Source organism: Kryptolebias marmoratus, linkage group LG10 (assembly GCF_001649575.2).
Source record: "Kryptolebias marmoratus isolate JLee-2015 linkage group LG10, ASM164957v2, whole genome shotgun sequence".
Classification (NCBI taxonomy): Eukaryota; Metazoa; Chordata; class Actinopteri; order Cyprinodontiformes; family Rivulidae; genus Kryptolebias; species Kryptolebias marmoratus.
The window spans coordinates 15,098,332-15,126,252 of NC_051439.1; the positions used below are offsets into that span (position 1 = coordinate 15,098,332).

The window sequence follows — 27,921 nt, forward strand, 5'->3', positions numbered from 1 at the left end:
ATATAGACGTAAAACAGGAGGACCGTCATGTGGTGCTGCATTCTAGGGACAGGAGTTTTACCTCGTAAGCGATGTCCTTTTCTTTACTTTTGTTGTTATTTATTCATTTACTCATAGCAAAAAATGCTCAAATGGTCAAATCAATTGAACAGGCTAACAAAAAGGACAGAATGCTGTGTGTGTTAAATTGATTTCTCAGTTAAAATTATTCTTATATCAAGTCTGAAAACAACTGTTGCAACAAAAAAAGCAACAAGTGAGCCCAGAAAAGCCATGTTTTGTGTATTTATTATTATTCAAACCTCACAAGGAGAAGCATTCTAACTACCTGTAATCAATGGTGAGGCCTCCAGTTTTAAAAAGAGGGAAATATTTATACAGTTTGAGAAAACAATCACAAATGACTGCATTTCATATAAAAACCCAGATTTCTGCCTTAAGTTCTGCCTCTGATGGGTCAAAGATCCGATCATCACTCCTGGTTTTTGTTTTAGTTTTTTTACTTCTTCTCTATTAAATGCTGTATTTTTTAAGATAAGGTGCAAAAATAAACGTGGCTGTAAAACCTGCATTGTGAATGATCTTCAAACACAACGTCTCATACATTTCACAAACAGCAGACAAAAACTGGTTCAGTCTTGTGTCCTGACCGGCGGAGGGACACTCTTCAGGAGGACATATCTGGACAGGGAGGATGGAGGTCTTCAGGGAGGAGAGAAAGAAGCCTCATTGAGTTTAAAAATTGGGATTTTTTCTTGCCAACGGGAAATGCGATTCGTCTTATTTTGAAAGCTCCACCCGGATGTAGTGTCGCAGTAATGCTGCTGTTTTGACACCTCTTTTCCTCACAAGTGAGTGAAAGCTCAGGGGCCGTGGATATGTGAAAGCCGCAGGCTGGTATCCGCATACCGCTCAGGGTCTGCCCTAACAGAGACCCCCCAAATCATCACCAGGGGCCCACAGCTCATCACATGTCTCAGAAATTAAAAAAGAAAACACTCGAATGACTGCAGAGCGCTCCGTTATGTGAAGGTCTGAAGAGGATCCTTCTGATCTATGGAATAAACCCAGGTAGGGCATCATGTTCAGCCTTTAGTGCCTTTTATTTCCCTGCTGTCATTTAAGTGGCTGCCTGTCCCGTTGGGCTCCTTTTTTGCGTCAAATCCGCAAAGTGACAAAAGATGCGCCGGTAAAACCCGCTATATTCCTTAATGCGGACTGCCTCAGACGTGTCGATCCATCTGAGCAGCGAAACATTGTCCCTTGTTGATTTATTTTTATTTTATTTTTTCCGGCAGAATGAAGAGAAGAAGGCTGCCGTGGTGAGATAAACTCGGATCCGCAGCGAGGTTTGTTGTTCCAAGGCTGTGTTTGGGTCATATTTGTGGTGACATGTGTGCTCATGGGCCAACAGTTGCTCAAAATACAACCTCAGACAGTCCGGAGAAGGAGGAAAACACTGTTTCCAAATGTTTGAACTCAAACTATGTGCTTGCAGCCTCCGCCTGTCACTCCCTTTCCAACAACACAGAGGGGAGGAGATGAACACCAGATGTTGTCCCTGGCATTTTAGGCTTAATTAATTAATTTATCTAGTCTCTCTCAACAATAAATAACTCACACAAGCTTAAATTACAGCAATATAATGTAAGCGATGATGTTAATAATGTAAGAATTTATGTTGCTTTTGGTTTGTGTGTGTGCATGTCTGTTAGCAAAATATCTCATGTACCACGGGTCGGATTTTAGTCAAATTTTCAGGAAATAACCATTGGATGTAGGTCTATGGCTGATTAACTTTTGAAGTCAACCCAATTCAAGACACCAGCCACAGCCGGCTGATCTTACAAAACACAAAAATGCAGATTATTCAGTCAGTTTTACAGATTGTGTGCTAAAATTTGGTGTGATTGTAGCCTAAAGTCGTTCACAACACATACTCCAAGTCCTACTCATTACGCAAGATCTGAGTTTAAAACGTTGGCATCACCTGTTAAAGTCAACCCATTTTGTCTGTTATCAAAATGTCTCATGAACCACTGAATTTAAATTAAACCTTTGACAAGTAATCATCGGATCTCCATCTACAACTCAGTCATTTTGGAGTCAGTCTAATTCAAGCTGGCGACGTTAGCCAACACAAAAAATGGCTACAATTCTGTCAGTTTTACAGATATTGAGCTAAAATTTGACGTGGTGGTACCTGAGAGGCGATCACAACACGTAGTCATGGCATGAGATTGTGCATAAGATTAGTTTCAAGGTTTGACCAAAACGGCTGTAACTCTGTCACTTCTCAACACAAGGTGATTTTAATTTAAAATGCCCGACATAAAAGGTGGCAGGCAATCTGCATTCCTTCCAGGAATGGTAGACCTTTAATAGTTATTTTAGTTTTCACGCCACGTGCCTTTTTTCAGTCTTGCCTGTTTCTGCAAAGAAAACAAAATGCTAGGTAAATTGCTTTAACTGCTCCTCATGATTTCATTCTTTCAGTCTGAATCTATTAGTTTACAAATGAAGTCAGGTAGGAATCCCCGTGATCTGTGATGTTCACAGACATCTCTGTGATGTGCAGTGAGAGTAGGGAGCAGGCGGAAGAGAGCCCGGAGAGGTGGAGGGACCCTCCGAAGGGACAGGGAATGAAAATCAGTAGCGAGACGTGCTGTGATGGTGGTTAGAAGATGGTGACACTAACAAAAACACAGGAGTATATCAAAAGGAACAGCTCAGCTAAGGTTAGAGACAAAGCTGAGATGGTTTGGACTTGTGCAGGAGTAGGAACAGTGGCTATACTGGACAAATATAGACCAATATGGAGCCGCCCGAAGGAAAAGAGGAAGACCACAGATAAGGGTCACGGAGGAAGAAGGATGTCCAGATGATTGGTGTGACAGAGGAGGATGCTGGGATAGATGAAGGCAGAACATCCACTGTGGCAGCCCCTAAAGAAGAAGACTTTAAATCTTTTAGTTTCCTTAATTTGCAATATATGCAGAACAGAATCACAAACAAGCTCAGCATATGCCTGGGTGGAAATAAAGCGGTGGAGATGTTTCTGCACATTCAGAAGTGTTGCTGCTGTACAGTAGCAGTGGGGGCTGCTGTGTGTAGGCGGTGTAAGCAGAGGACAGATGAGTAGGCTCGTCCTGTGAGCACTGAATCAGCCTGCTATTAACATTTACACGTGGGAGCTCTGGCAGACAAGGTCGGCAAATCAAAGCTGCCAACATCTACCTGAGGAGTGTGCAGCAGAATATGAGAATGCGGCTTTTGATTGCTAAACGCCTTGTACTTAAAATCAACATTCTTATGAAAGAAAAGGAGAAAAAAAAAAGCATTTCAAAAGGGAAACTTGTACTGTCACACCAGCCTGCCTGTCGAGTGCCAAGTTTCCTGTTCTGGGAAAGTCCTTTCCTTCCCTCTGCAAAGTTCCCGAGCCATGCTGAGTTCAGCTTACAGCCTGTTTTTTTAAACATCTTAGTCACATCCACGACTTTTGCTGGAAGCACGATCCGTTTAACCAAACTCTCAGTGCATTTTAATGAACCCAAACTGTGAAAATTCCCTTAAAAATTACAGCCGTCAACTTGTTACTTTTGTTTCTCTGCTCACAATGAACATGAAAGCACGATGTACCGAAGCGTCAGTACGTGTTAAAAAAGGAGCCTAAGTCTTATTTAGCCTGACGGGGGCAGAGAGCATTCCATCCATTTTGTGTCAAGTGAACACAGCTCTTTGAAGGCTATTGAGGAGGGCTTTTGTAAAAACACCATTGTCTGGCTGCTCGCTGCCACGGTAACACTCTCACACTGGCAGCAGGACGAGAATGCTGCAGTCAGAAATGACAAAATGCCTCGCCAGAAAATGTGAGAGATTAAAATCCTGATTTTCTCCTCTTTTTTTTTTTTTTACCCCGACTGCACACAGTGAACTAATTTGTCAGATTTCTCACCAGTCAGTGCTTCTGTTCTTTGCCAAATGCTTTCAGAAAAGAGAGTCAGCCAAGCTATTTGCAACCTGATTGTAACTGGAGTTTAATGTGCTTCCTAATATGCCTTTCAGGATGGTAAAATGCACGGCTTATTCAGAGGGATTCTTTGCCTGGCTTTGCCAAAGCAACGCGTTTGCCCATGTTTATTACTAAGTGTCTCATCTGTATATATTATACATGCCAAGTGTGAAACCAACAACAGAAGAACTGTTCATTTACACAGACCAACCGAAGATAAACGGCACCTTGAGACAAAAATCTAAAGGATCTAGAGTCTAAAAAAAGAAGAGAAATTGTTGATTTTATTAGGAAACGTGTTTGCATTAGTTGCATGCGACGCAGAGCATGAAGTTCAGAGTTTACACAAGTTGGTAAAAAAGAGGGGTCTGTGCTCTGGGGCTGCACCAAAAAAGGCCAGTTGTGGAATCAGTGTTTCCATTCCTTTCAATGTAAAAAATGTTCCAATGATGTTTCTGCACACTTGTGTCTGTTTCACATGCATGCCATGTAAATGTTTATGTTTTCTAATCCCTTAAAGAGCATAAAAATGAGATGCAAAATTAATTTGCTTCTCTTGTAGCTAACTGTGTGAGTAATTTGATTTCCAGTAAGCAAAGCTGAAGATTAAATTGACTCCAGAAGTTAACGAGTTGTAGATATACATCCAGTGGCAAGATATTGTAATAACAGACACACACACAAGGGCAAAACCATTCTCGTCCATCTTCACCTTTCAGCTCCACTTTTACTGTAAAAAGAGTTTAGTTTAGAAGAGTTCCTCTCTTCCATAAAGGTCATAAATGGGCTGCATGGAAGAACGAAGAGCCACCATGCAGGACTCTGAAATCTTCCTGAAGCTGTCCTGCATGTGGTCCAGGGTGGAGAGATGCACTTCCTGCAAAGCTAAAAATGATTTTCTTGCTCAGCCACCACATTTCTTATCTGTTCCTGTCAACTGTCATCGCAGTTACACTACAAACTACAGAAACAAATAGCGGAAGGCACTTTATGATCTTGTTTCATCCTTCTTCAGCTCTGGATATTTTTGCTTTCATAATTCTGGACATTCGGAGCTCTTGGCAGGTTTTTCGGAAAACTGTTTGAGTCCGAGTTTTTATTTGTATCTCCTACTTTTCCTAATAAAGACTGAAAACATGCCCTGACTGATTAAGATTTGGAATCATTGTCATGTTAAGTCAGATCTCTTGGGATGTCTAAACTTTTGTAAGATTCTCCTCTCATTTCTCAAAGTCATACTGAAAAGAAAGTGACACTAATTTGAGTTAAATGATAAAAAGAAAGTTTGATCTTGACAGGAACTTTACTCTGGGGATTCCTCACTGTCACCACTGTTTATCCTAGATTACATTTCATACTGTCTGACAAAGTTGAGTCTGGCTTTGTGCACAAATTTGATGAGCTCACTGTGAGATTAGGTGGGAATGTTTGGCAGAGCAGTCAATGACTGGACTGCTGACATACGTTTTGCTCATCCACAAAGTGCCGACTTGTCATTTCCCATTTTCCTTTCATTCTGACAAAGCTTTTTGTTGGCCTGCTTCCTCTAGTTTAGATAGCAACCACCACACTGTTTACATACTGGACAAAATTACTGGCTATCAGTCCCCAACAGGCTCTATCTTCAGGCCAAAATGAGCCACATTTTTTTCCTAATGATAATATAAGAAATGTGTCTTCTTATATGTTTTACTGAAAGAACTATCAACATTTTTTTCTTCTGCAGGTCTGTTGAACATCATGTCAGTGAAATCAGATGTGAAAAATAAGTGGGCGGCAGTCAGGGACCGCCTGGGCTCCTCGCAGGACTCCGACACCCAGCAGGAGGCCAACCTGGAGAGTGCCGATCCAGAGCTGTGCATCCGGCTTCTGCAGGTCCCCACCGTTGTCAACTACTCCGGCCTGAAGCGCCGCCTGGAAGGCAGCGACCAGACATGGATGGTTCAGTTCCTGGAGCTGAGCGGGTTGGATCTCCTCCTGGAGGCTCTGGACCGGCTCTCGGGTCGGGGATGCTCCCGCATCGCGGACGCCTTGCTGCAGCTCACGTGCGTCAGCTGCGTCCGCGCAGTGATGAACTCATCGGCGGGCATCCACTTTATTATAGAGAACGAGGGATACATCCGGAAGCTCTCACAAGGTTGGCTAATTGCACTTTTTTTATAAACATGTGTTCCAGGTTTCAGTTCAGTCCCATGTGAAAAAAGAGCCACATGTATGACTAAATACATGTTCAATTTAAGATTTATTGCAACCCCAACTATGATAAAACTATAACATTGTGTACAAGTTAATAAAAACAGAATACAATGTCTTTCAAACTTTATAAACCCATATTTTATTCACAATAGAATGTTGTAAACATATCACATAGATTTTTACTTGTACCTAATTTAGTATATTTTAATTTAAATAAGCATATCTTATGTTTAAGTCAAATCAAGTCAAGTCAAATTTATTTATATAACACTTTTCAGCAACAAGGCTGTTCAAAGTGCTTAACCCTTCTGTGGCCTTTGAGTCAAACTGACCTGAAGTAACAAGGGCTTCTCTTTCTCTCTTCAGTTATGAGGGCTTCGGGAGGGTTAAGAACAGGAAGGACCTCTTTATTCTTATATTACATAATACTGTTTTGGTGTTCATGTGATTTTATGACTCATTCTGCTGAGTTGATGTTCCTGTCATGCTCAGCTGTATAGAAACATGAATCATAAAAGGTTTGCTTCAGGAAACTGCTGAAAATCTAATGTCAATGGTGAATATTGGATTTTCTTATCCTCGAGCATGTCTGCACACATAGATGTATTTTTATCACAGTGCCACACAGGCAACCAGAGCCGCAGAAACCAAAGTTCAACTTAACTGCAGGACAAATCATCCTGTTTGGGTTTAGACACAAAAAAGGAACTTTACTTGTGTTCATGTCTCTGTGATGTTTCCCAGCCTTGGACACGTCAAACATCATGGTGAAGAAGCAGGTGTTTGAGCTCCTCGCAGCCCTCAGCATATTCTCTGCCGAAGGTCACTGCCTGGCTCTCGATGCCTTGGATCATTACAAGGCAAGCAGATACATAAATACGGCACAAAGTCATTTATCACAAACTAAACTGCTGTACAACTACCCCCAAACTGTCTTAGATTTGAAGTGTTCTTACCATCTTTGATTCCCCGCCATCAGGGTGTGAAGGCCCGTCAGTATCGTTTCAGTGTGATCATGAACGAGCTGCAGGCCACAGACAACGTCCCTTACATGGTCACTCTCCTCAGCGTCATCAACGCGCTCATCTTCAGCACAGATGACCTGAGGCAGAGAGATAAAATAAGAAAGGAGTTTATCGGTAAGTAACCCGTCCCCGTTTGAGCGAGGTGACGTTGATGTAAATTCTCAATGCTAAGCAAGGGGTAAAAAGCGGGCCATCAGCTACAAATTTCTTTGTCACTGGGTCTTGGCTAAGAATAGGTTGAATGGCCTCATTCTTACTCAGACAAGTGAGAACAAAGTGTGGAAATCATTGTGTTTTCAAGGGTTTAGCGCCACAGCTAATTGGCTGTTGTGACTGTGAGTGAAAGGAACACGTCAACTCTCTCAGACTGATCAAACTCCATTGAATTTGGGAAATTTTAAACAGTTCTTTGAGACAATAAACTGATTTAATGAAATCAGTCTTAGGAACTGTTCCAAAAACTATATTTGTATTAAATTGAGAGAAAGAGCCAGATTTGAACCTAAGACCTTCACACCAAGCGCACACGGTGTTAATCACTAAGCTACAAGCCTACCTGAGAAGCACAGCATTTGAAAATAGGTTGGCAAACATATAATTGCTGCAGCTTTAGGATTACCTCAGTTCCTATCACCTGAAAGCAATCAGCCATCTGATTAGCCACGCCTCTTTTGTGATTAGAAACCTGTGACTTCCTGCTGTTGACTATAAACATACTCTTGTGACTGAAAGAAAAATTTAGTACCAAAAGCCGAAAACGTAACATTGAATCTGTGTTTTATTGGTTATGTCTTTGCAGGCCTGCAGCTACTTGATAGCCTGCCAAAATTAAGGTGAGCCAGCTGTTTGGTGTGCATGTTTGATTCCCTCAGTCTTTTAAATTACACAATAAAATTAGTTTTTAGAGGAAACTCCTAAAGCCCAGAAGCCATGCAGGATAAGTAGAGCTTTGCTGACATTTGCACTCACTTAAAAACGCCACCATTAAATTAAAGGCTTTGTATTCCTGGAAGGAGTTGTAGTAGTTTTGGTCAAACCTTGTAAAGGACAAAAAGCATGTGATATTGTGAGACATGTTGGTGCTCAGAGAAAGCATTGAAGATGATTTTTAGCTACTACCAAACCTAACTTAGATAAATATGTAAAACTGGCTGAGTTATAGCCATCTTTGTGTTTACTAAGATGGATTAGCTGTGACGGTCATCTTGAACTGAGGTGGCTCCAAAGTTAATCAGATGTAGATGTACATTCAGTGAGTCCTTTCTGGGGGTTCAATTTGTTCAATGGTCCTTTGGTGGCAAGAAAAGGGACTAAGACGTTTCTGCTCAGTAATTGTAACATTTTGTCTCCAGGGAGCAGGAGGACGAAGACTTGATTATTCAGTGTGAAGCTTTCGAGGAGGCAATGGCTGAGGACGAGGAGGAGATGCTGCGAGTGTATGGAGGAATTGACATGAGCAATCACCAGGAAGTGTTCACGGCACTCTTCAACAAGGTGAGAACAGAGCACTAGGATGGCTTCAGCTGTTAAGAGTTGAGACTGCCCAGTTAAGTAGAGGCTCAAGGAGGACAGAGATTAGTGTAGATTCCTGCATGAGGTTTATCCAATTAGTGTGATTTGTGTGTGCAGGTGAGCAGCTCTCCAGCTTCCCTCCAGCTACTGTCCATCCTGCAAACAATGATGGTGCTCGGACCAAGCCGCACAGACATCTGGCTGGCTCTGGAAGCCATCACTAACAGAGCCATACTCCTCGCCCAGGACTGTGAGTCAGCACTACAATAAAAAAAATAAAAAAAAAATAATGCATTCAGTCAGGACAACACTCACTAATGGCCAGCTGATTAATGTGTGAAGGGGAGCGATTATCCAGGAAAATGGATTCAAGTGGGCGATTTAAAGTGAGACTGAGTAACGGGAGGGAATGAAAGCTTTGATGTAGATAAGGAAAACCAACTTGAAATGTTGTTTATGGGTGTTGTGTGACTGTGTGCTGCAGCTAAGCTGGAGTCCTGTGAAAAGATCCTGCAGCGGCTGATGTTTCTCAAACGGAGGAGCAGCAGCATCGCAGGTCGCCACGAAGTCGACGGGTTTGTGGTAAAGCTGGACAAGGCAGTGCAGACGAATCTGGACAAACCAGACGAAGACAAGCCGGATGTGAGCGCAGTCTCTGCTAAGAAGCTGTGTGCCTCAGCTCCTCCACCGCCGCCTCCTCCTCCACCGTTACCCGGAGGGCTTGGCAGTCCCCCACCACCACCACCTCCACCTCCACCTTTACCCGGAGGGTTTGGCAGTCCCCCACCACCACCACCTCCACCACCACCACCTCTAATGCCTGGAATGTCTGCCCCACCCCCTCCACCGCCATTACCAGGGATGATGGGTGCACCACCACCGCCTCCCTTGCCTGGAATGCCTCCTCCACCACCTCCTCCCCCTGGCATGATAGTGGCTCAGAGTAGCCAGGCGCTGGGCTCCAGCACACCAGCAAAGCCGAGCAGGTGTCCCACTCTGAAGATGAAAAAGCTCAACTGGCAGAAACTCCGTCGTGTTTCAGGCGAGTGAGGGAACACTTTCTTGTAAATGTCCTGGTTATTTTTCCAACAGTCTCTTATGTACCTTTTTAAAAAGATTTAAAAAAGAAAAGTCAGACTTAGTTGTTAGGCTTAATCTAAGGGTAAAGTTGCCTAAACAAACATAATGGCAATATCTTTTGATTTCCACTGAAACAATTAGAATTTGACATCAAAAGGTCTCTGAGACAAACATTGTAATGCTAAAAATTTATTTTCCAGAAATTTACATTTAAATCTGTTACTTGGACACCAAATCTTAAGTTGAGCGACATCCCCCTGACTACTAGTAGTTCAAATTTGTCTTCTGTGGAGGACATTTGTAAACCTGAATATCTCCCATCCACTGCATATTACTGAAATAACTCCTTTTGCTATCTAAAGAGGACATTTATGGCTTTTCTCTGATCCCAAATGTAAAGGGCTGGGGCTTTGGTACCTTACAAAGATTGGGGAATTTTTAAAAAAAACATTGTACTGATTGGACAATATGTTTTTCCCCTCTGGTAGTCAGGAGGATATTACGGAAACTGAAAGTCCCAGTAAAGCAGATGACCTTTTTGTTCAGTTGCCAATCTTTCCAAATCAAAAACCTGCAGCCTAATGAAGTTCTCTAAACAGTTTTGTGCATTTTCAGGTTTTTCCCCTGCAGCCTCTTTCAGTTTAGTATTTGGGTGGGGTTCCTGTGTCACAAACCTCCTTGGCAGCAAAAAAAAAAGAAGCAGCTCAGTGGTGTGGTTTGGATATTGAGCCAGCCAGGGGAAAACCTTCCACTTCTTACAGCCCATTTCTGGTGTCCAGAAACAGAAACTACCTATCAGCTATATATAATAATTCTGCTCACTTAAAAAACTGTTTTCACACAAACAATTTTTTAACTCTTTTGGATGTGAATACCTAAAAATAGCAGCTGAAATACTGACTTTGTCTCAATAATGGTTTTGGGTGCTATATATTTCCTGGTGTCATATACATAGCCTACTGGTGAAATGAGAGTGAATACTAGACTTTGGTTTATTTGTAGCAAATTGCTAAAAATGATGTAACAATAATGTACACAGCGCTTTGTCTTGCCCTTACATGGCAACTTTTTAACAATGGGTGTTTAATTTACAGTAAAATTGAACACCGCTTTGTGCAATTTTGGTACAAAATGAATTTTCACAAGCTCACATCAGGTTTTGTATTTGTTTGTTTTTTTTAATCCCCTTTGTGAACGCAGATGGCCAGTCCATGTGGGCCTCGGTTCAGAAAGAACCGCCTCCTCGCGAGCCTAACTACAGCAGCATCGAGGAGTTGTTCTGCCTCCCGGTGATCGAGCCCAAAGACAAGGGGGCAGCTACTCCTGCCAAGAAGGAGCCTAAAGAGGTGTGACAAGTTAAAAGCGTTGAGAACAAACCCCAGCTGATCAGCAAAGCTTAACGTTGTCTTTTTATTTTTTTGCAGATAACCTTCATTGATCCAAAGAAGAACTTGAATATGAACATATTTCTGAAACAGTTCAAATGGTGAGCCATGATCTTAAATTTTTGACATGCTGGCCTATTTTAGTTTTTGGTTTTCTTACTCATAAGTAGCTTTCTTTCACTTTATGTTCAGCACAAATGAGGAGTTTGTGGCCATGATCCATAAAGGAGATCGCAGCAAGTTTGATGTAGAGGCGCTAAAACAGCTTGTTAAGCTGCTACCAGAGAAGCATGAGGTTTTTGTAACACTTTTGCCATTTTGTTTGATACTCTTCTGCATACTCCTACAAACTCATGCTCATTTGAATTGTACCTTTTTGGTGTAGATTGAGAATTTGAAGTCTTTCCAAGGAGAAAAAGACAAGCTGGCAAATGTTGACCGTTTCTACACCTCCCTCCTGACTATACAGTGGTAACGTTCAGATTTATTTCTGGTCTAAATGCTGCATGTATGTATGATATAATCCTGTTTTTTGCACATTTACTGTCCTGCTGCTGTTCTCTTCAGTTATCAGCTAAGAATTGAATGCATGTTGTTGTGTGAGGAGACGACTTCAATGCTGGAGATGCTCCGACCCAAAGTTAGGCTAGTAGAGGAAGCCTGCCATTGTAAGTAAGCCACCTGTGCAGATCTAAGACATGCCTTTTTGATTGCTTGAATTAACTTGATGTGAAACATTTCTCAGCTCTCAAAATGAGCCCACTGTTGCCAAGCTTCTGCAGACTGATCCTCGACGTTGGAAATTTTCTCAATTATGTAAGCACCCCTCCCCTTCATCTACGCTTTTAATTAAGCTGACATTTAGCTGTGGTGTGCCTTTTTAATCATCGATCTACTTTTCAGGGAAGTCACACGGGAAACGCTGAGGGGTTCAAGATCAGCTCGCTGCTGAAGCTTACAGAGACCAAGGCCAACAAGAGCCGCATCACACTGCTCCATCACATCCTGGAGGTATTCAAAGTGCCGAACAGCTGCCATAATTCTTTCAGTCACAAATCTATTCAATTACCAAAGCTGTGGTTTTCATTTTGCAAAGGAAGCAGAGGCGAACCACCCGGAGCTGTTGGCTCTGCCGGATGATATACAAATCTGTGAAAAAGCAGCAGGGTACAGACATACTTTCCTAAATGCTCATTTATTTGTTTAAATTGGTTCTTAGTGTACTTATGAGATGTATAACAAGACCTCCTTATTTTATTTTAAATCAGAGTCAATCTGGACTCTATTCAGAAGGAGACTAGTGCATTGCTCAAACAGCTGAATGGGGCCGCAAAGAAAGTGGCCAACTCTGACGCTGAGGTGAAAGAGCAATATGCAGAAGTTCTCGAGGTAAGAGGTCAAACTCTTTCTCTCCAAATAAAAGCAACAAGGGTAAACTTGGTTCTGTTTTTAGCAGCTGGGTTGCTTCCTGAATGCTCACTCTGTTCTGCAGGAAAATCAAAACGCATGCCAAGCTTTATGTGAAAGGTTCGCTGCAATTGAGAAGAAGAGGAGTGATCTGGCCATCTACTTATGTGAGGACGTGAATCAGCTGTCGCTCGAGGAGCTCCTTGGAACCATCAAGACTTTCCGAGAACTTTTCATCAAGTCACTGAAGGTTAGAGAGAACAAATTTGTTGATGTTTGTCAGGTTAGGACAACTTGTTCATGCATGAATGCACTGCAGTTGAGGCTGTGTGGGAGTTTTGTTTGGAATATGTGTATCAATAGTCTGGATAATTACTGAAGGAGATTGATGTTTCCACCCAAAATGAAACAAAGACAAATGGCCTTGAATGTTTTGTACTTTGGCAGTGACATTCTTTCTTTCACGATAAAAGGAAAACAAAATGAGGAAAGAACAAGCAGCCAAGGCTGAGAAGAGAAAGAAGCAGCTGGCAGAAGAAGAGGCCAAGAGACAGAAAGGAGAGAATGGAAAAATAAGTAGGTTCAAAGCGGTGTACTAGAAATCCTGAACAAAAATGGTTGCATGTTTTTGAAGACTCTCTTTATTCCAATCTTTCAGTCAAGAAAGGCTTTATGCCCCAAAACGATGGCTGCATCATCGATCACCTGCTGGCGGATATCAGGAAAGGTTTCAGCCTGAGAAAGACCCGGCCAAGGTGCGATTCGGAAAGCCTCCCCTCTAGTGAAATGCGTAGAGATACCTGCCCACCTGGTAAGGACAAGAGACAGTGGTCTCCATCTGCAGTTCCTAGCTCCGTCCCTGATCCAATGTGCAAGCCACAAAGCTGCCCTGTAGGATTGTTTGTGCTTCCTCACCATCTCGCTTTGTTGCTGCTGCTAAAGTTTCTTTTACTTGGCAAGCTGTTTGTGATGTTGAGTTGCTCTCTGTAGATCATATAATTAATTCCATAAATGCATACACCGCAGTTGGTACATTTTTGCGTCTCACCTCCAGGGTCAAGTGTGAAGTCTGTGGACGAAAAAAACGTCGAAGCGGCCACCACTTCCGCTCCCTCCAAACCTCAGAAAGAGGATCACCAGCGTCTCGCAGGCGAAGTGAACGGTTTCATCAGCCCATCCGAAGAGACTGCGCCAGCTCCTCAGCTCACTGCAGCACAAAGGGGGACAGCTGCGCCCCCCAACACCCCCGCGGAAGAGCCAGCCACAATGACGCAGACCCCCCCAGACAGGCCTGTGCAGCTACAGGATGGTCATCATCCAGAGACCCCTGCAGCGTCAAGGCTAGATGAGACGCCTCCTCAGCCTGAGGGGCAAGTTCCACCATCTCTGTCCACAAACGGCTTCTCTTTAGACTCAACAGACACTAGTGTCCTCAGTCCCTTGTCACTGTCAGATTCAGACCGGACGGAGGATGTGGTGGACGGCTCGTCCAGCCTGGTGTCTGAGAAGGTGACGCCTGAGGAATCGGGGAACATCAGCATCAACACCCAAGAAAATTCATCTGATACAGACATTAATGTGAAACACGGCAGTGAAAGCAGTGTAACAGAAGACAAAGAATCGAACCACGAGAAAAGCTTTTTAACAGAAGCGGTGGGACAAAAGACGAATGAAGAGCGAGAATGTGTGCTTGTGAGAACAAGTGATGAAGCTTTGAGTGGCAAACATTCAGCCGCTAAAGCTGGTGGGGTTCAGCTGGATGAAGGGATCACTAAATGCGATGTCCTAGATGAGCCAGAAGATTTGCCATCAGCGTCTGAAGCCATGTCTCCTTCTCTTAAACCAGAACCAAAGAAACAGCTGAAGCTCTTTAAACGAAACAAAAAGAAGAGTAATCAAGGTAATCTATCTATTCACTTAAATAAAGGCTGTTTTTGGAATGCTAGTCTCTTCATGCATTTTAAAGGGAAATCATTGATTGTTCTGATTTTATTACAACTAATATTTTATATGATGTATTGTCTATTTAAGATTTTATAAATGTTTTTGCATGAATACATGCATTATGATGGAACAACAAATGCAGTGTGCAGCCCTTGATTTGTAGACTTGAACACTAAAATGGATTTAATTCTTTGGTCAGTCTGAATGTTCTTGTTTCTGATTCTCTGAAACACAAGGTAACAGTGGGAAAGGACATAAACATAAAACGGGCTGTGTGTTGCAGTGAGGTAGGTGGGGGGGAAATATCACGACGAACTTAATCATCGTCAGAGCTCTGTGCCAATAACACGTCATCTGTTGGTCTAACTGGATTCTGGATTTCATTTGTCTGTGTTGTCCAACTTTTAACGCTTGCACTCTTTTTTTTTTTTCTTTTTTTTTTTTTAACTTTCTCCAAAATTCAGTTATCATGCTAAAACTTTGCCTTTGTGATGCTAACAATCAAACCTGGTGGAAGCAAAATTCACACCACCAATGCAAAGCATTTAATCCAGTTCTGATCTCAATCAGCCTTGCAGTTTGTGAAGTCATTGTGGACTGAGCTGTGCCATGAAAGCTGTCACTTTTGTGTCCTTTGTCCATATTTACTTGTCTGCGAATGGGACTGTTTGTTTAATCACCCAACAGTCTCATGTGCTTCCTGTAAACTTTGCTTGTGACTCAATGAATGCTGATGCAAATTGCCTCTAAAAATGTTTCATCACTATTAAAAAAAAAGGGGGGGAGGGATTGTAAAACTAATATTTTTAATGTCTAACGTGTTTTATCTGTGAATAAATTTTAAATGACAATAAAAGTCTTTTATAAAATATATATATATATTTTGATTCTGCTCATTCATTTCATTATGTTTCTCTTTAGGTGACTCCAGGAAAAGGAAAGCGAAAGGAAAACGAAAATGTTAACGATTTCATATTGGAGTTCTAAACTGGAAGGATGGTTTTATTTTGTGGAGAAAGACTAAAGATGAAGTTCTACAAAAGATTTGACTCATCCAGAGCTGGAGTTTTCAGAGTGGATGTCAACGCATCCCTTTATGTACATTGGCTCTTTTTGTGTACAAATTGTTCTAAAAAAAAAAGAAAAAAAATATGAATGTATTTATATATTTCTATGTTTGTATTGCATTGTAATAGGTGAAATGTGTTTTGCTATGAGTTCTGGTTAACTAGCAGCACCCATAACGGGGAAAAAAAAGTGTTGGTGCAAAAATATTTAATTTATCCAAACAAACCTGCTTGTGTCTTAATTCCTTTCTATAAGCTAATTATCTACAAAAGTACAAATATTTGGTTGTAACTTTTAATGTTTTATTAAAATTCACTGTACTGTTTTCAAGGGTTTTTTAAAGCCCTTTTTATTGCAGGGTGCATAAAAAAATGTCAATAAACAATGCCATAACTAATGAAATTACCATGATTACCTGAATGAAGCCTGTTGTCCTTTTCTCTTGCAGCTTTGCAGATCTTCAAAAACTACAGTTGTGGTCACAAGTTAACATTTAAGCATAATTTGGGGTCTTTTAATGGTTTATTTAAATATTTTCTTAATCCAGAGTAAAAAGAATAAATTTAACTTCAAGAAGTTTCAAAAGCAAAAGTTTGGTGCACTAGTTTGAATTTATCACACATTTTCTCAAATCCACACAGGGTTAGAATTTTACTGATCATGTTGCACATTAATCTAACAGGTGATACAAAAAGTTCTAAAATAGGGGTTCCCAAATAAAATATCATGGTCCAATCTGGACCCAAATTAAATCTTATCTGGACCCAGATTGATAGTGAATTTTAGTCAAATTATTATATACCATTTCCAGATAAATCTGTAAAATTAAAGTCCACGTTTTATTATGAAATTTATGCCTATGGTGGTGTATTTAGGCGACTGGCGGCAACTTTCTCTTTCCTAAAAAGTTGTAAAGCCCTGTTATCATTATCAAGGTGTATCCAAAAATAATCACAATGACAGATGCCATAACAGAAGAATTTACCTCCATGCGTCCCTGTGTGAAGGCTGTTGTCTCTGATCCTGCAGCTTTGGGGATCACTTGGAAAGGCTGCTTCCCTCTGTGCGTCATCAGCTCTGAAGTTACAGATATGGCAATGCCTCTCTTGAAGACAGCCGAGTCTCCTTGAGACGGGAAGACTAAAGCAACCCCGCCGTCATGTCGCTCAGCTGGTCGTCCAAAGACCAGAAAAACACGAATCAACCTGCGGGGACTGGACAGAAGCGGACGCGCACTGACGCGGGGAACAAGGTGACGGTGGTGCTCGGTGCGCAGTGGGGAGACGAAGGGAAGGGGAAGGTCGTCGACTTATTGGCAACTGAGGCTGACATTGTCTGCAGGTGTCAGGTAAATGTTTGGATTTGCCATTTCATTCGAGGGAGATGTCTTCTTGGGTCCTTTTTTTTCCAGACTGATCACCCTGCAATGGATCTGGTCACTTATTGGTTGCCTGGAAGGACGCAGTAAGGTGTTCAGACTGAAAGACCTCTGTTGTCTAAGAATATTTTGAAATAATTTGTGCTTAAACTATAAGTTGGTAACTCAGTGGTTGTTACTGATTACCCGTAGAAAGTGGCAGCGATGCCAAATGTCACCAATAATTTACTTGAATGTCAGGAGTTCTGCGTAAAGTTGCTCTGATTCGCTCAGCTAATCAGATTACTTGACCCGTGAAAAGAACACAAGTGATATCCATTACAATTAATCATAAATAAAACCCTAGACAGGTTTGTTTGTCCGAGTGCAAACGACATGCAAGACTCCTGAGGTCACTCCTGCGCCGGAACGCACTCTGAAACCTGTCAACAGTTGGGTTGTTTCCCTTTTTTTCCACTGGCAGGACTTGTACCCTGTGTTCTGAAGGCTTTTACAGCCCCACCCGCCGGGCTGTGGAGGTCACATTCTCAGGCTGGTTTGATATGTGAGAAGGCCAGTCCAGCCTGGGAGGGGAGGGGAGGGGAGGGAGTGTCCACCAGCAGCCGCCAAGTCTGTTAGATTGGGTGCTGGAAACGCTTGGCAGAAGAAAATGCCTCATCACTGTCTCATGTAAATGAGATGAGACATGTCTGTGTGGAGTTGATTTTCTGGACAATATTCATCTTTCTTTACAGGGAGGCAACAATGCAGGGCACACTGTGGTGGTGGACGGCAAGGAGTATGATTTCCACCTCCTCCCCAGTGGAATCATTAACACTAAGAGCACATCGCTCATCGGTAAAAGCTTCAAAACTTCAGTTTTTACAGAGTCTACTTCACTTATTTAAATACTCTAAACCTTGCCCTTTGCCATTTCAGGGAATGGAGTAGTCATACATCTTCCTGGATTGTTTGAAGAGGGAGATAAAAATGAAAAGAAAGGTATTTTTAATGAAAAAATGTGTGAAAGAGGTGTGTGAGCTCACAGAGATGTAATTTTTATTCTGTGGCCAGGTCTGAGAGGATGGGAGAAGAGGCTGATTGTTTCAGACAGAGCTCACCTTGGTACGTTGAAGAAAATTTTCTTTAATTCAAACACAAATACCTTCTCTAAACTGGATAAAATAAAATTAAAAATACTGTATATCTTCTGTTCTCCACAGTCTTTGATTTTCATCAAGTTGTTGATGGCTTACAGGAGACTGAGAGACAAGCACAAGAAGGAAAGAAGTAAGTGCGGAAACGTACAATCAACAGGCCTGAAATCGACATTAAAATATGTTGAACTTCACATTAATTTTGTGTATTGTTAACATGACAGCATTGGAACAACAAAGAAGGGCATTGGGCCTGCGTACTCCAGCAAAGCATCCCGGATTGGCCTGCGTGTCTGTGACCTCCTGGGAGACTATAATGACTTTTCAACCAGGTAGCAATTTAGAAAAATGAAGCAGAGGAGTTTAACTTCTTCATGAGAAGTCATAATTTATACATTTTAAAAACTTCTTTCAGGTTTAAGAACCTTGTTCACCATTATCAGTCCATGTATCCAGCTTTGACAGTCGATGCTGACGACCAGCTTAAAAAACTAAAGGTAGGCGCTGATTTTTTTGTTTGTTTTGTTTATTTTTTTAAAAAGTCCAAGACAAGCGCATTATTTATCATAATTCAGCCACACATGACAATTTTCTTTCACAGTTTCATGGAGGTTTTAGCAAATTTGATGGTACTATTAACAAATTTGTTGATGAATGAAAAGGTTTCCATGTTTTGTGCAGGACTATGCGGACAGATTGCGCCCCATGGTAAGAGACGGGGTCTATTACATGTATGAAGCTCTTCATGGACCTCCAAAGAAGATTCTAGTTGAAGGGGCCAATGCTGCTCTGCTTGACATTGACTTTGGTAGAGTTTTATTTGAAGCATTTATTGCATTCTTGGACACAGTGCTGTTTTAATTCATTAAATCCTCCTATTTTTAGGCACATATCCTTTTGTGACATCATCAAACTGCACTGTGGGAGGGGTGTGCACTGGTCTCGGCATCCCTCCGCTCAATATTGGTGAGGTGTATGGTGTAGCCAAGGCCTACACCACCAGAGTGGGAATCGGAGCCTTCCCCACAGAACAACTCAACGTAAGATCTCAATGTTACAGTAAATTATTAGCACAGATATTAGCTTTCTGCTTCTAGTCTACAAAAGAAAAGACAGGCTGAATTAATATTCAGCCTGACGTGTTTACAGTTTGTAGTTGTGTAACTATAGCGTGAGGATAGGGTGTATTCTGACTCAGAACAGGTGTCGAATTTTGTGAGACTTGGTCTTTACCGCTTTCCCAGATCACATGTTGCACAGATAAATTTAGGGCCAGATTCTGGGTTAAGGATATATTTACTGTACGAGTCTGGATTATGTTACCTGTTGCTGGAACTGACCATTGAGACAAAGGTCAAGAGGTTAAAACTTCCCTCTCAGGCTCTGACACTTCATTATATCCTTCTGTTTATATTGCCTATTGTTATCTGGTTTGTCAAACGGACATCATTTAAGTTCATGAAGAAACAGGAAGATATTTTTCCTGGGTTTTTTGCAGGCAGTTGGAGAGTTACTGCAGACGAGAGGTCATGAGGTGGGTGTGACCACAGGAAGGAAGCGGCGTTGCGGCTGGTTGGATCTCGTCATTGTTCGATACGCTCACATGATTAATGGCTTTACTGCGTGAGTGGCATGAGATGTTTAGGCAAATTATCAGGTGTTTTGTAGCTGCTGTGTTTTACTAATGTTGCACAATCATCCTGCAACATGAACCAGAACAAACATTCTGTACATCTGAACTGTTGTCACGTGTCCCGCAGCATTGCTTTGACAAAACTTGACATTTTGGATGTGCTGGATGAAATTAAAGTTGGAGTTGCCTACAAACTCAATGGGAAGAGAATTCCTCATTTCCCAGGTAATTATAAAGAAAAGACAAGTATTATTTGCTGACAACAATGTTATTTCAGGATCTAATATTAGCTCTAAAAATTGGTCATGTCTGCCATGCTTTTATTGCAGCCAACATGGATATTTTGCACAAAGTGGAAGTTGAGTATGAGACCTTACCCGGATGGAAGACAGACACATCTGCAGCCAGGAAGTGGAATGATCTCCCAGCCAAGGCACAGAACTACATCCGCTTCATTGAGAACCACATTGGAGTCCCCAGTATGTTTGAAACACAAGTGACAAATTATATCTATTTCCTCTGCAGATCACACAAAGAGGCTAGATATAAATAGCCCAAGTTGACATGTTGTCCATTAGGTGGCAGAATTTAACTATCAGAGATGGCTTTGTCTATGATTTCTACTTTTTAAAAAATCTATCTGTTTCTTTTTCTTTTTCTAGTCAAGTGGGTTGGCGTTGGAAAGTCCAGAGAGTGCATGATCCAGATGTTCTGAACCAAAATACCCATTTGATGAAGAAAAATGTGGCATGATGAGGCATTTTTTCCATCACTAAAACCATGTTCTTTTCAAAAGATAAAAAACAAAACATCTATATAACCACTGAGCTGTGTTGACTGTGGGTCTTTTGTGGCAGTTTCCAAAAAGGTTTTGGACCAGGTGCAAGAACAGAGAGATTACAAGAATGAAAAATAATCAACTTCTTTTTTTCTGTAGCACCATATAAGCAGTGATACACCTCAATGTGCTTTACTGCACAAAAGCAAAACTTAGAAGGACACAGGAAATAAAACCAAGTATAAAAGATTAAAAGAACAACACAACTTGTAAAGTTAATTTGCAAAATGTATTAAAATACAACAACCTTTAAAAGCAAGAATGGAAAAAAGATAGATAGGAGGTAATTAAAATTATTTACACATCTGATCATTAAGTTAAATATATGCTCTTTTGGAAAGGTAGTTTTTAATTTTAGTTTGAAAAACATATCTGCATTTTGAAGATTACATTTAATATGTCCAAATTAATGAGGAAATATTTCACTTTCAAAACAGCTGTAGTCCAGTTTATCACTTACACAGGGATGTAGGGAAGAGATCATGCAAGATATCGTGAAAAACATTTCAAAATGAGCACATTTTTATAAAAAATAAACAATTATTGCTCTCAGTTTTATATTTAAAAACTAAACACAAAATGATCGATAGTCCCTGAATGCAGCATTGGAGCTAGAATTTGTCACGTGACAACAAAGCAGCGCTAAGATTGGTTTCTATAGTCACGTGATAGTAGAACATGTTTGTGATTGGCTGCCTTTAGTCCTCCTTTTATTTTTCCCGCAACAAACATGCTGTATTGAAGTCCGTCGGAGCACGGGGGGTGCACTTTTAGCAGCTAAAATGCCCAAACGAACCTGTCCTTTTCCCGAAACGTTTTCCTCCCAGTACAAAATACACGTTGGACAACGCGAGCTGAACAACTATGGCTTGTTTGGGAACAAATACAGACAAGAAATATACGGTAAGTCAGTGGCTGTGGTTCATGTTTAGCTACATTGTCCCGTTAGCTGCTAATGCTAGCTTCGTAGTTGTGCTGGATTCGCATTTTTTTCAGTTGTTTAACACAAAATCTTGGTTTTTTTTTTATCTCTGAAAGACTTGCTTTCTCCCTTCTGTTGCTCTGTTTATTCAGTTTTTGAGAATAATCATTCCTTGCATCTATCTTTTTTTGTAGTTTATTTATATAAACAACAACTTATATTTAAGCTTAACGCGTTTAAAGCGTTTTAGTTTGACATTTTTGACTTCTGTCACAAATGTAAGCTATTAATTAAGGTTTAGGCTTCAAAGTAATGCGTGTTATCCGTTAGGTGGGCGTTTCTGGGGGAGGTCAGCTGACATGCAACTTCACCCATGACTGGTTTGTTTTTTCCTCCTCAGATAAGACAAAGAACTTGCTTTTCAGCGGCGCCAAAGCTGTAATGGACAAGATATGGACAGGAGAGGAGAAGTGCGCAGACTCACAGCCCAGTGGACAGCCGTCCTCGTGCAGTCAACCCCTGCTGAGGGGACAGACAATTATTGGACATGATGGGAGACTGACGAGAACAAGTGCTGCACAAGGTCAGTCCAAACTGAAGCAGGGAAAAATAAATTAAGAACAGTTTAAAGACTCTGTTAGGTTAATATTAAATTAGTTCTGTGTACAAACCTGTTGTCACCTGTGAGATCTTTTTCAGCTATTTATCAAAAAACAGACATCAGTTTCCTAAACCTAATTAAAATCTTATTTAACATGCACGATTCGACCATAACTCTCATATTTTGGATTCCATTTAAACTTTGGTTGTGCTGTCAGTAATAAGTGCCTTAAGTAAACATATGAACCTTTTTTATTCATTACATTTTCAATGTTTCATTTTGCCTTTTCCATTTGTCTTTTGCCCGTGAATCAACTGACATGAGCACCCAGATATTAAAATAAAAAACTTAAAAATTTGGTTTTGAAATTCAGCCGTGTATTTAATGACCTCCACTGATGGTTCTGAGTGCCACACTATCTGTTATACAAGCTGTGTTCAGCTGCTTTTGTTGGTTTTTCTTAAAGCATGACATCAAAATCAATACTAAGAGGAGTTTGACTGGTGCTGATTCATGAAAGGGAAAATGGTTTGTCTGCCAAGATTGTAAATTTTTGTTTTTTAAAGTAGAGCTTTTTGTGTAAACAGTGCATCGATTACAATCTGTTTATATAAATACTTGATTTTGTTCCAGTGGGGTAATGCTAAAGTAGTCACAGAACTGCGATATAAACACTGTATTTGCACCAGTCAACCAATAATCCAAATGAAGATCCAAAAAAAACAAAAAAGTACAACAAAATAAATCAGTGCTAACTGGTTTGTTACATTTTAATAAAGTTTATATTTGGGTTCTCGTCACCACCTAAGTGTGACGACTGAGCTCTAGTTTAGTCTTGTCACTCGATATATCCTGTAAAATAAGAAGTATATATTGTTATAGAAAAGCAGCTGAAATTATAAAGCAAATTAAATGATTTATTTCATTTTTTACAGGCGTGGCTCTGTTTAAAAACTCTACGATAAAGTTTGCTGCTACACATGAACTTTTGAGCTTAGTGAATTGATAATTTTGATACTTTTTCCCTTTAAAATTAGTCAGGAAAATGATATTGGGACACATGTTTCTTTTTTTTTTAATTTTTTTAAAAAGCATACATATTTGCCTTTTACCAGCAGATGTCAGGCTCGTCACAGGTTTGCATATGTCTTTGGTTACTTTTTGGTTTTGTTGCTTCGCTGAATGGTTCTGGATGTTTATCTATTTTTTTTTTTCTACATAGGTGCACAGGTGGCTCCCACATGCTGCTGTGTGTGTCAGAAAAACCAGGGCTCCAGGACATCGTGTTCCCAGTGCGACAGGCTTGTCTGCTCCTCTTGTACCCGGCTCTGTTCCAGCTGCTCGAGCCTCTGCTGCTCCGTCTGCACCATCATAGAGTAAGACACATTCTGGGACTTTTCACTAACTCCGTCTCTGAGAACGCTGTTCTAAATAACTGTCTCTGCATCTGTAGACGGTAAAGGTCCACATCTGTGTACTTTTATTTGTATCCTTTTGAAAGATTTCCTGATAGACTTTTTAATTTACAAATAAGAATAGATTAATTTATTATTTATTTCAATAGCATGTCTTTTGCTTGTGCTATGACACACTTCAAATGTTTGCATAACTTAAAATGTATTTTCCTTATGTTGTATGAGTGAAATGAAGGAAAAGTTCTGTATTTAAAATAAATATGGATACAAATCATTTGTAGTGCAGTATTAGTGATTTTTGCATTGTATTCAAGCTCAATCACAAATTTAGACCATGTAGGACAAAATAAATGTCTATATTTGGCATTTTGTAGTTGACAAGTTTTAAATCTTTTAGTTTTGTAAAAGTTGCATGGGAGAGAAAAAAGTAACAGAGACAAATTGACCTCTAGAAGTATACCAGATAAGCTTTAGAGAAGTTCAAGAAGTTCTGATGTCTCATTTAAAACAACAACGACAAGAATACAAATTTATAAATTCATTAGAAAGGTTTTAAAACAAAGACAACATAGGAAGAGGATAAGCCATTGAAATTATGTAATTACATTTACTGCCACAAGAGGGAGACAAAGGTACACACAGCAGCTGGAAAGGCTTCAAAGCTTTGTAGGAAAAATGATTCTGATTTCTTTAATCTTGGGATTTTATGAATCTGTTTTTATCATGTTAAAATGAAGTGAGGTTAAATTGTAAGATGACCAGGTTTGTGTGTGTGTGTTTTTTTTTTTAATTTTTATTTTCTGTGTGTGCTTATTCCACCCTGCTTTTTTTGTCCTCATCTGGGTGAAACCAAACTCGCTGAGTGTGAGGTGTGGTGTAATGTTTGCTGTTGTTAAGCTAGTAAAACAATTCTTTCTAGATATTTAACAACATGTTTTTCTTCCTGTTGTTCTGCAGTTACAGCGGGCGATACGATGAGGTGATGTGCTGCAGCTGTGCAACGTGAAAAAGGACCAACGCAGGGATCTGGAGTTTGTGCTTGTACAGTTGCCTTGTTTGAGATGTGACAAAGATGACATTTTATTCTTGTTTTTTTATATATAATCCTGATTCTTGTATATACATTTATTCCAAGAAATTAACTGAAATAAACTTGAACACTTTTATACCAGCTTTCTTTCTTTTTAGTGTATTTTGTTATATTTCTTATGCTGCATATAAAAATTTGACCCGGAAGCCTGATTATTTTTAGTTTTAGATTGAAAACATCAGCAGGTGGCAGCACACTTTATCAGTAACTTGCTTGAGAGATACCGAGTTGTGATCAAATTTGGCATCCTGACTTCTTTCCTTAGCGGTCGAGCAAATTTGTCTCACTTTGCTAAAGAGAAACGGCTTCAACCTTTTAGCCAAAAGTGCACAAGTTTTGTCTCGGCTCGACAATGATAATGAAATTCCAACCCAGCTTGTCTGGGCTGACCTTGAGAATTTATCAGATTTATTTATTTGAAGCAGCCAGAGGTTGAACAGGACCGGAGCTTTGAAGCAGACGGTTTGGCTACAGTTATCCCCGCCGGACACGACCTTGTGGTGTAATCATGTCTTTATGTTTGCTGCTGTTTGTCAGTGGTGACAGCCTGTTTCAGGGTCAGCTATTATACACTGTTTTAAAAACAATTCTCTGTGGCACTTGATTGAAATAAGTCACATGACAGGATGCAGTGGATGCGGGCTTGGATGAGTGGGTTTCTCGGAGCGCTGCGGAGTCCCATCACTTGCTCGGTGGGCCAGTTGTGGCTCCGGTCTTCAGGGAGCTCGTGCAGTTGGTGTCCGAGGGCACCGCTTGATTTCTGGCTGAGTGAGCAGACAGCTGCTGGCGAGCCAGGCGTCAAGTTGTCTGCACATTTCTTGATAAGGCTTTAAGGAACTCGCATGAACTTGAAAGGAAGACATCAAATTTTGAAGCTGCGTAAAACTAAAGACAGAAAAAAAAATAGCTGAAGCCTAAACTGATAGTTGTGTTTAGAGCTGAACTCTGGTTTATCAATGTTTGTTTTATTTTCCTGCATCTGTGTAAACCTAACCCCTCACACCCCCTTTTTGTCTTAATTGTGTAAATGCTGCCTTTAGGTTAGTTTCAGGCTAGTTTTTTAGGTTTTAACTAGGCTTTTTTACTTTTAGCTTCCATTTTGCTACTTTGAGCTAGCCTTTTGCTACTTTTAGCCTTTGACTATGATTCTGCTATATTTAGCTAACCTTTTGTTATTTTTAGCTTTTGATACTTTTGGATTTCAGCTCATTTTTTTCTACTTTTCCTCTCTGCTTCCTTTAGTTTTTAGCTAGTCTTTTGTAACTTTTAGCTACTGTTTTGCTGCTTTTAGGTGTTATCTGGCTCTTGCTGCTTTTGCCTACTGTTTTGCTACTTTTAGTTTTTAGCTGGCACTCTGCTTTAATAACTCAGTTTCAGCTTCTTCAGCAGATTTCAGCAGTCTTTCGGTTCACGCTGCGTTTTCACAGAAAATGTCTTTTTTTTTTTTAGAAGTTTCCTCATGATGACTCCATATGCCTTCGAAACAAGACTGCAGCTGTTAAAGTTTTCAGCACATCCTCATCCATGGCACCAAACGGGCCAAAAGGTCACTGTGTTTCCTTGCTACAGGAAGATGCCCATCTACTCGCCGGTGCAGAAAGCTGGGAAGAGGTGGGGGCCACATAATAACCCCCCCCCCCCCACACACACACACACACACACACACACACACACACACACACTCAGCAGACAGCACCAACTGCACTCAGCCAGCGGGAGCACGTGGCTTTGTCTTTCAGCTATTCTTTTGGGTACCAGCTGTGGTCTGAGTGTGGCGAGCGTCAAAGCAAGTGATGCTGCTGCTATAAATATGCGTGAACGAGTGTGAGTAAGTGACAGCTGTACAGTGGACCAAGGACACGCCGTCTTGGCACTGTCAGGGAGAGCCGGTCCAAAAAAGGCAAATGCAGTGTGAGACGACCCTCGCTGATAAATATGCATTTGAACCAATTATCACCAAAAAGGCAACAAGGTTTTTGCCTCTGGGTGTGGGTTTGTTAGCAAAATATCTCGTGAATCTCTGGATGGATTTCAATAAAACCTTAAAGTAAGCTTTCAATCCAAGACGGACACCGTGTCCACTTGACTTTAGAAAAAAACTCAACAAAGGCTATAAGTCCGTCAGTTTTGCAGATATTGACCTAGATTTGGTGTGGCAGTAGCTGAGAGTTGTCTTCAGCACATTCCCTGAGTGCTATCTCCTCCTGTGAGAACTCACAGCATCAGATCGTGTATAAATCTTTTACAAGGTTTGACTCAAACATCTAAAATACTTAGGTTGTTATAAAACATCTTCAAATAAGTTCAAATTTCTTCTTAAAGGTATAGATTTTCTGAAAGTCAAAATAATGGTTCCGACGGAAACTAATTGGATGATAACAACATGCATGTGTAAGAGTGGGGGGGAAACAGAAGTATCCTTGCATATATATATATATGTGTGTGTGTGTGTGTGTGTGTGTGTGTGTGTGTGTGTGTGTGCTCTTTGTCTGTACACAAGTGTGGACGTGTTTGTGTGCCCTTTTCAAGTGTGACCACCTGTCTTTTGTTAAGAAATAAATAAATAAACACAGGCCACACCAGCTGTCCCTGGCAGGCCGTCCCTGCAGAGGTCAAGGGCTCCCACCGCTGGCCTTGTTGAGGTGCTGGACACTTACAACTTTCCTCTCAACTTCTCTCAAGTACCTCTAAACACTCACACACACACACACACACTCATACACGCACAAAAAGCCCTCGCTGCCAAATGAGCCCGGCTTTGAGCCTGAGAGAAGAATGTTTTATTACTGAACATATCCCGGCTCGTCACCCTGCAGCTAAGCCCTATCACATGGCCCCTGCTTTCCATGTGAATGTGTTGCTTCATAAGAATCACACACACACACACACACACACACACACCAGGAAGTTTGAGTCCTGGGTCCCTCATGAAGCAGATGTGAGATGTAGGTGACGAGGCCTGCTGCTGTTTACAGTGAGACGTGTCTGCAGCTCTGAGGAGGGCCCTTATTTACAGTCCCATAAGCCGGCTGGGGCTGTTCGAGTGGTTCTGGATGATCTTGGGAGGACATTGTTTTGTTTTTTGTTTTTTTTTTTGGAACGTTGGAGCTGCCCGACCAGCGCCGCTGTGTCGTCTGTTTGTGCAGAAAAATACGTGCTGTGGGGAGCTGGGCCAGACAATAGCCTGGCTGAGCTACTACCAACGCACACAATGGAGTGGTGGGATGAGGCTGAGGTTTGGGGGCCCGTGGTTTTGAGGGGGGGGGGGGGGGGGGGGGG

At 41.1% G+C, this 27,921-nt stretch overlaps 3 protein-coding genes and 1 long non-coding RNA gene across 9 annotated transcripts; 3 read left to right on the forward strand and 1 right to left on the reverse strand.

Annotated features, from left to right (window-relative positions):
- Nucleotides 1-834: 834 nt before the first annotated feature.
- Nucleotides 835-16,043, forward strand: inf2 (inverted formin 2). 6 transcript variants are annotated; one of them, XM_017415466.3, is made up of 24 exons: nucleotides 844-1,071; nucleotides 1,299-1,349; nucleotides 5,739-6,149; nucleotides 6,953-7,068; nucleotides 7,188-7,347; nucleotides 8,033-8,066; nucleotides 8,586-8,727; nucleotides 8,863-8,995; nucleotides 9,230-9,787; nucleotides 11,026-11,171; nucleotides 11,250-11,311; nucleotides 11,403-11,505; nucleotides 11,596-11,681; nucleotides 11,778-11,878; nucleotides 11,956-12,026; nucleotides 12,114-12,221; nucleotides 12,307-12,377; nucleotides 12,479-12,599; nucleotides 12,703-12,867; nucleotides 13,091-13,193; nucleotides 13,276-13,428; nucleotides 13,672-14,517; nucleotides 14,798-14,848; nucleotides 15,483-16,043. In XM_017415466.3, the coding sequence occupies exons 3-23, from the start codon at nucleotides 5,753-5,755 to the stop codon at nucleotides 14,845-14,847; spliced, it is 3,726 nt and encodes a 1,241-aa protein (XP_017270955.3). In that variant the 5' UTR covers nucleotides 844-1,071; nucleotides 1,299-1,349; nucleotides 5,739-5,752; the 3' UTR covers nucleotide 14,848; nucleotides 15,483-16,043. The 6 variants fall into 6 exon arrangements, 5 of the variants coding, with proteins under 5 accessions (XP_017270943.1, XP_037833757.1, XP_017270955.3 ...); XM_037977828.1 differs by lacking the exon at nucleotides 14,798-14,848; XM_037977829.1 differs by lacking the exons at nucleotides 14,798-14,848; nucleotides 15,483-16,043 and having other exon boundaries at nucleotides 843-1,071; nucleotides 13,276-13,372; nucleotides 13,672-14,116.
- LOC112450391 lies at nucleotides 6,238-16,744 on the reverse strand. Its single transcript, XR_003038994.2, has 4 exons — nucleotides 16,615-16,744; nucleotides 16,045-16,096; nucleotides 7,165-7,310; nucleotides 6,238-7,052 (listed from the first exon to the last, which is right to left on the reverse strand). It is a non-coding gene; the product is annotated as an uncharacterized LOC112450391 (long non-coding RNA).
- Nucleotides 16,653-20,603, forward strand: adss1 (adenylosuccinate synthase 1). Its single transcript, XM_017415476.3, has 13 exons — nucleotides 16,653-16,977; nucleotides 17,742-17,844; nucleotides 17,926-17,988; nucleotides 18,061-18,111; nucleotides 18,210-18,276; nucleotides 18,368-18,475; nucleotides 18,559-18,640; nucleotides 18,825-18,951; nucleotides 19,029-19,183; nucleotides 19,642-19,766; nucleotides 19,904-20,001; nucleotides 20,106-20,255; nucleotides 20,439-20,603. The coding sequence occupies exons 1-13, from the start codon at nucleotides 16,789-16,791 to the stop codon at nucleotides 20,489-20,491; spliced, it is 1,371 nt and encodes a 456-aa protein (XP_017270965.1). The 5' UTR covers nucleotides 16,653-16,788; the 3' UTR covers nucleotides 20,492-20,603.
- Nucleotides 20,604-20,738: 135 nt separating this feature from the next.
- Nucleotides 20,739-24,725, forward strand: siva1 (SIVA1, apoptosis-inducing factor). Its single transcript, XM_017415488.3, has 4 exons — nucleotides 20,739-21,517; nucleotides 21,937-22,119; nucleotides 23,360-23,513; nucleotides 24,510-24,725. The coding sequence occupies exons 1-4, from the start codon at nucleotides 21,397-21,399 to the stop codon at nucleotides 24,556-24,558; spliced, it is 507 nt and encodes a 168-aa protein (XP_017270977.1). The 5' UTR covers nucleotides 20,739-21,396; the 3' UTR covers nucleotides 24,559-24,725.
- The last annotated feature ends 3,196 nt before the right edge of the window (nucleotides 24,726-27,921 follow it).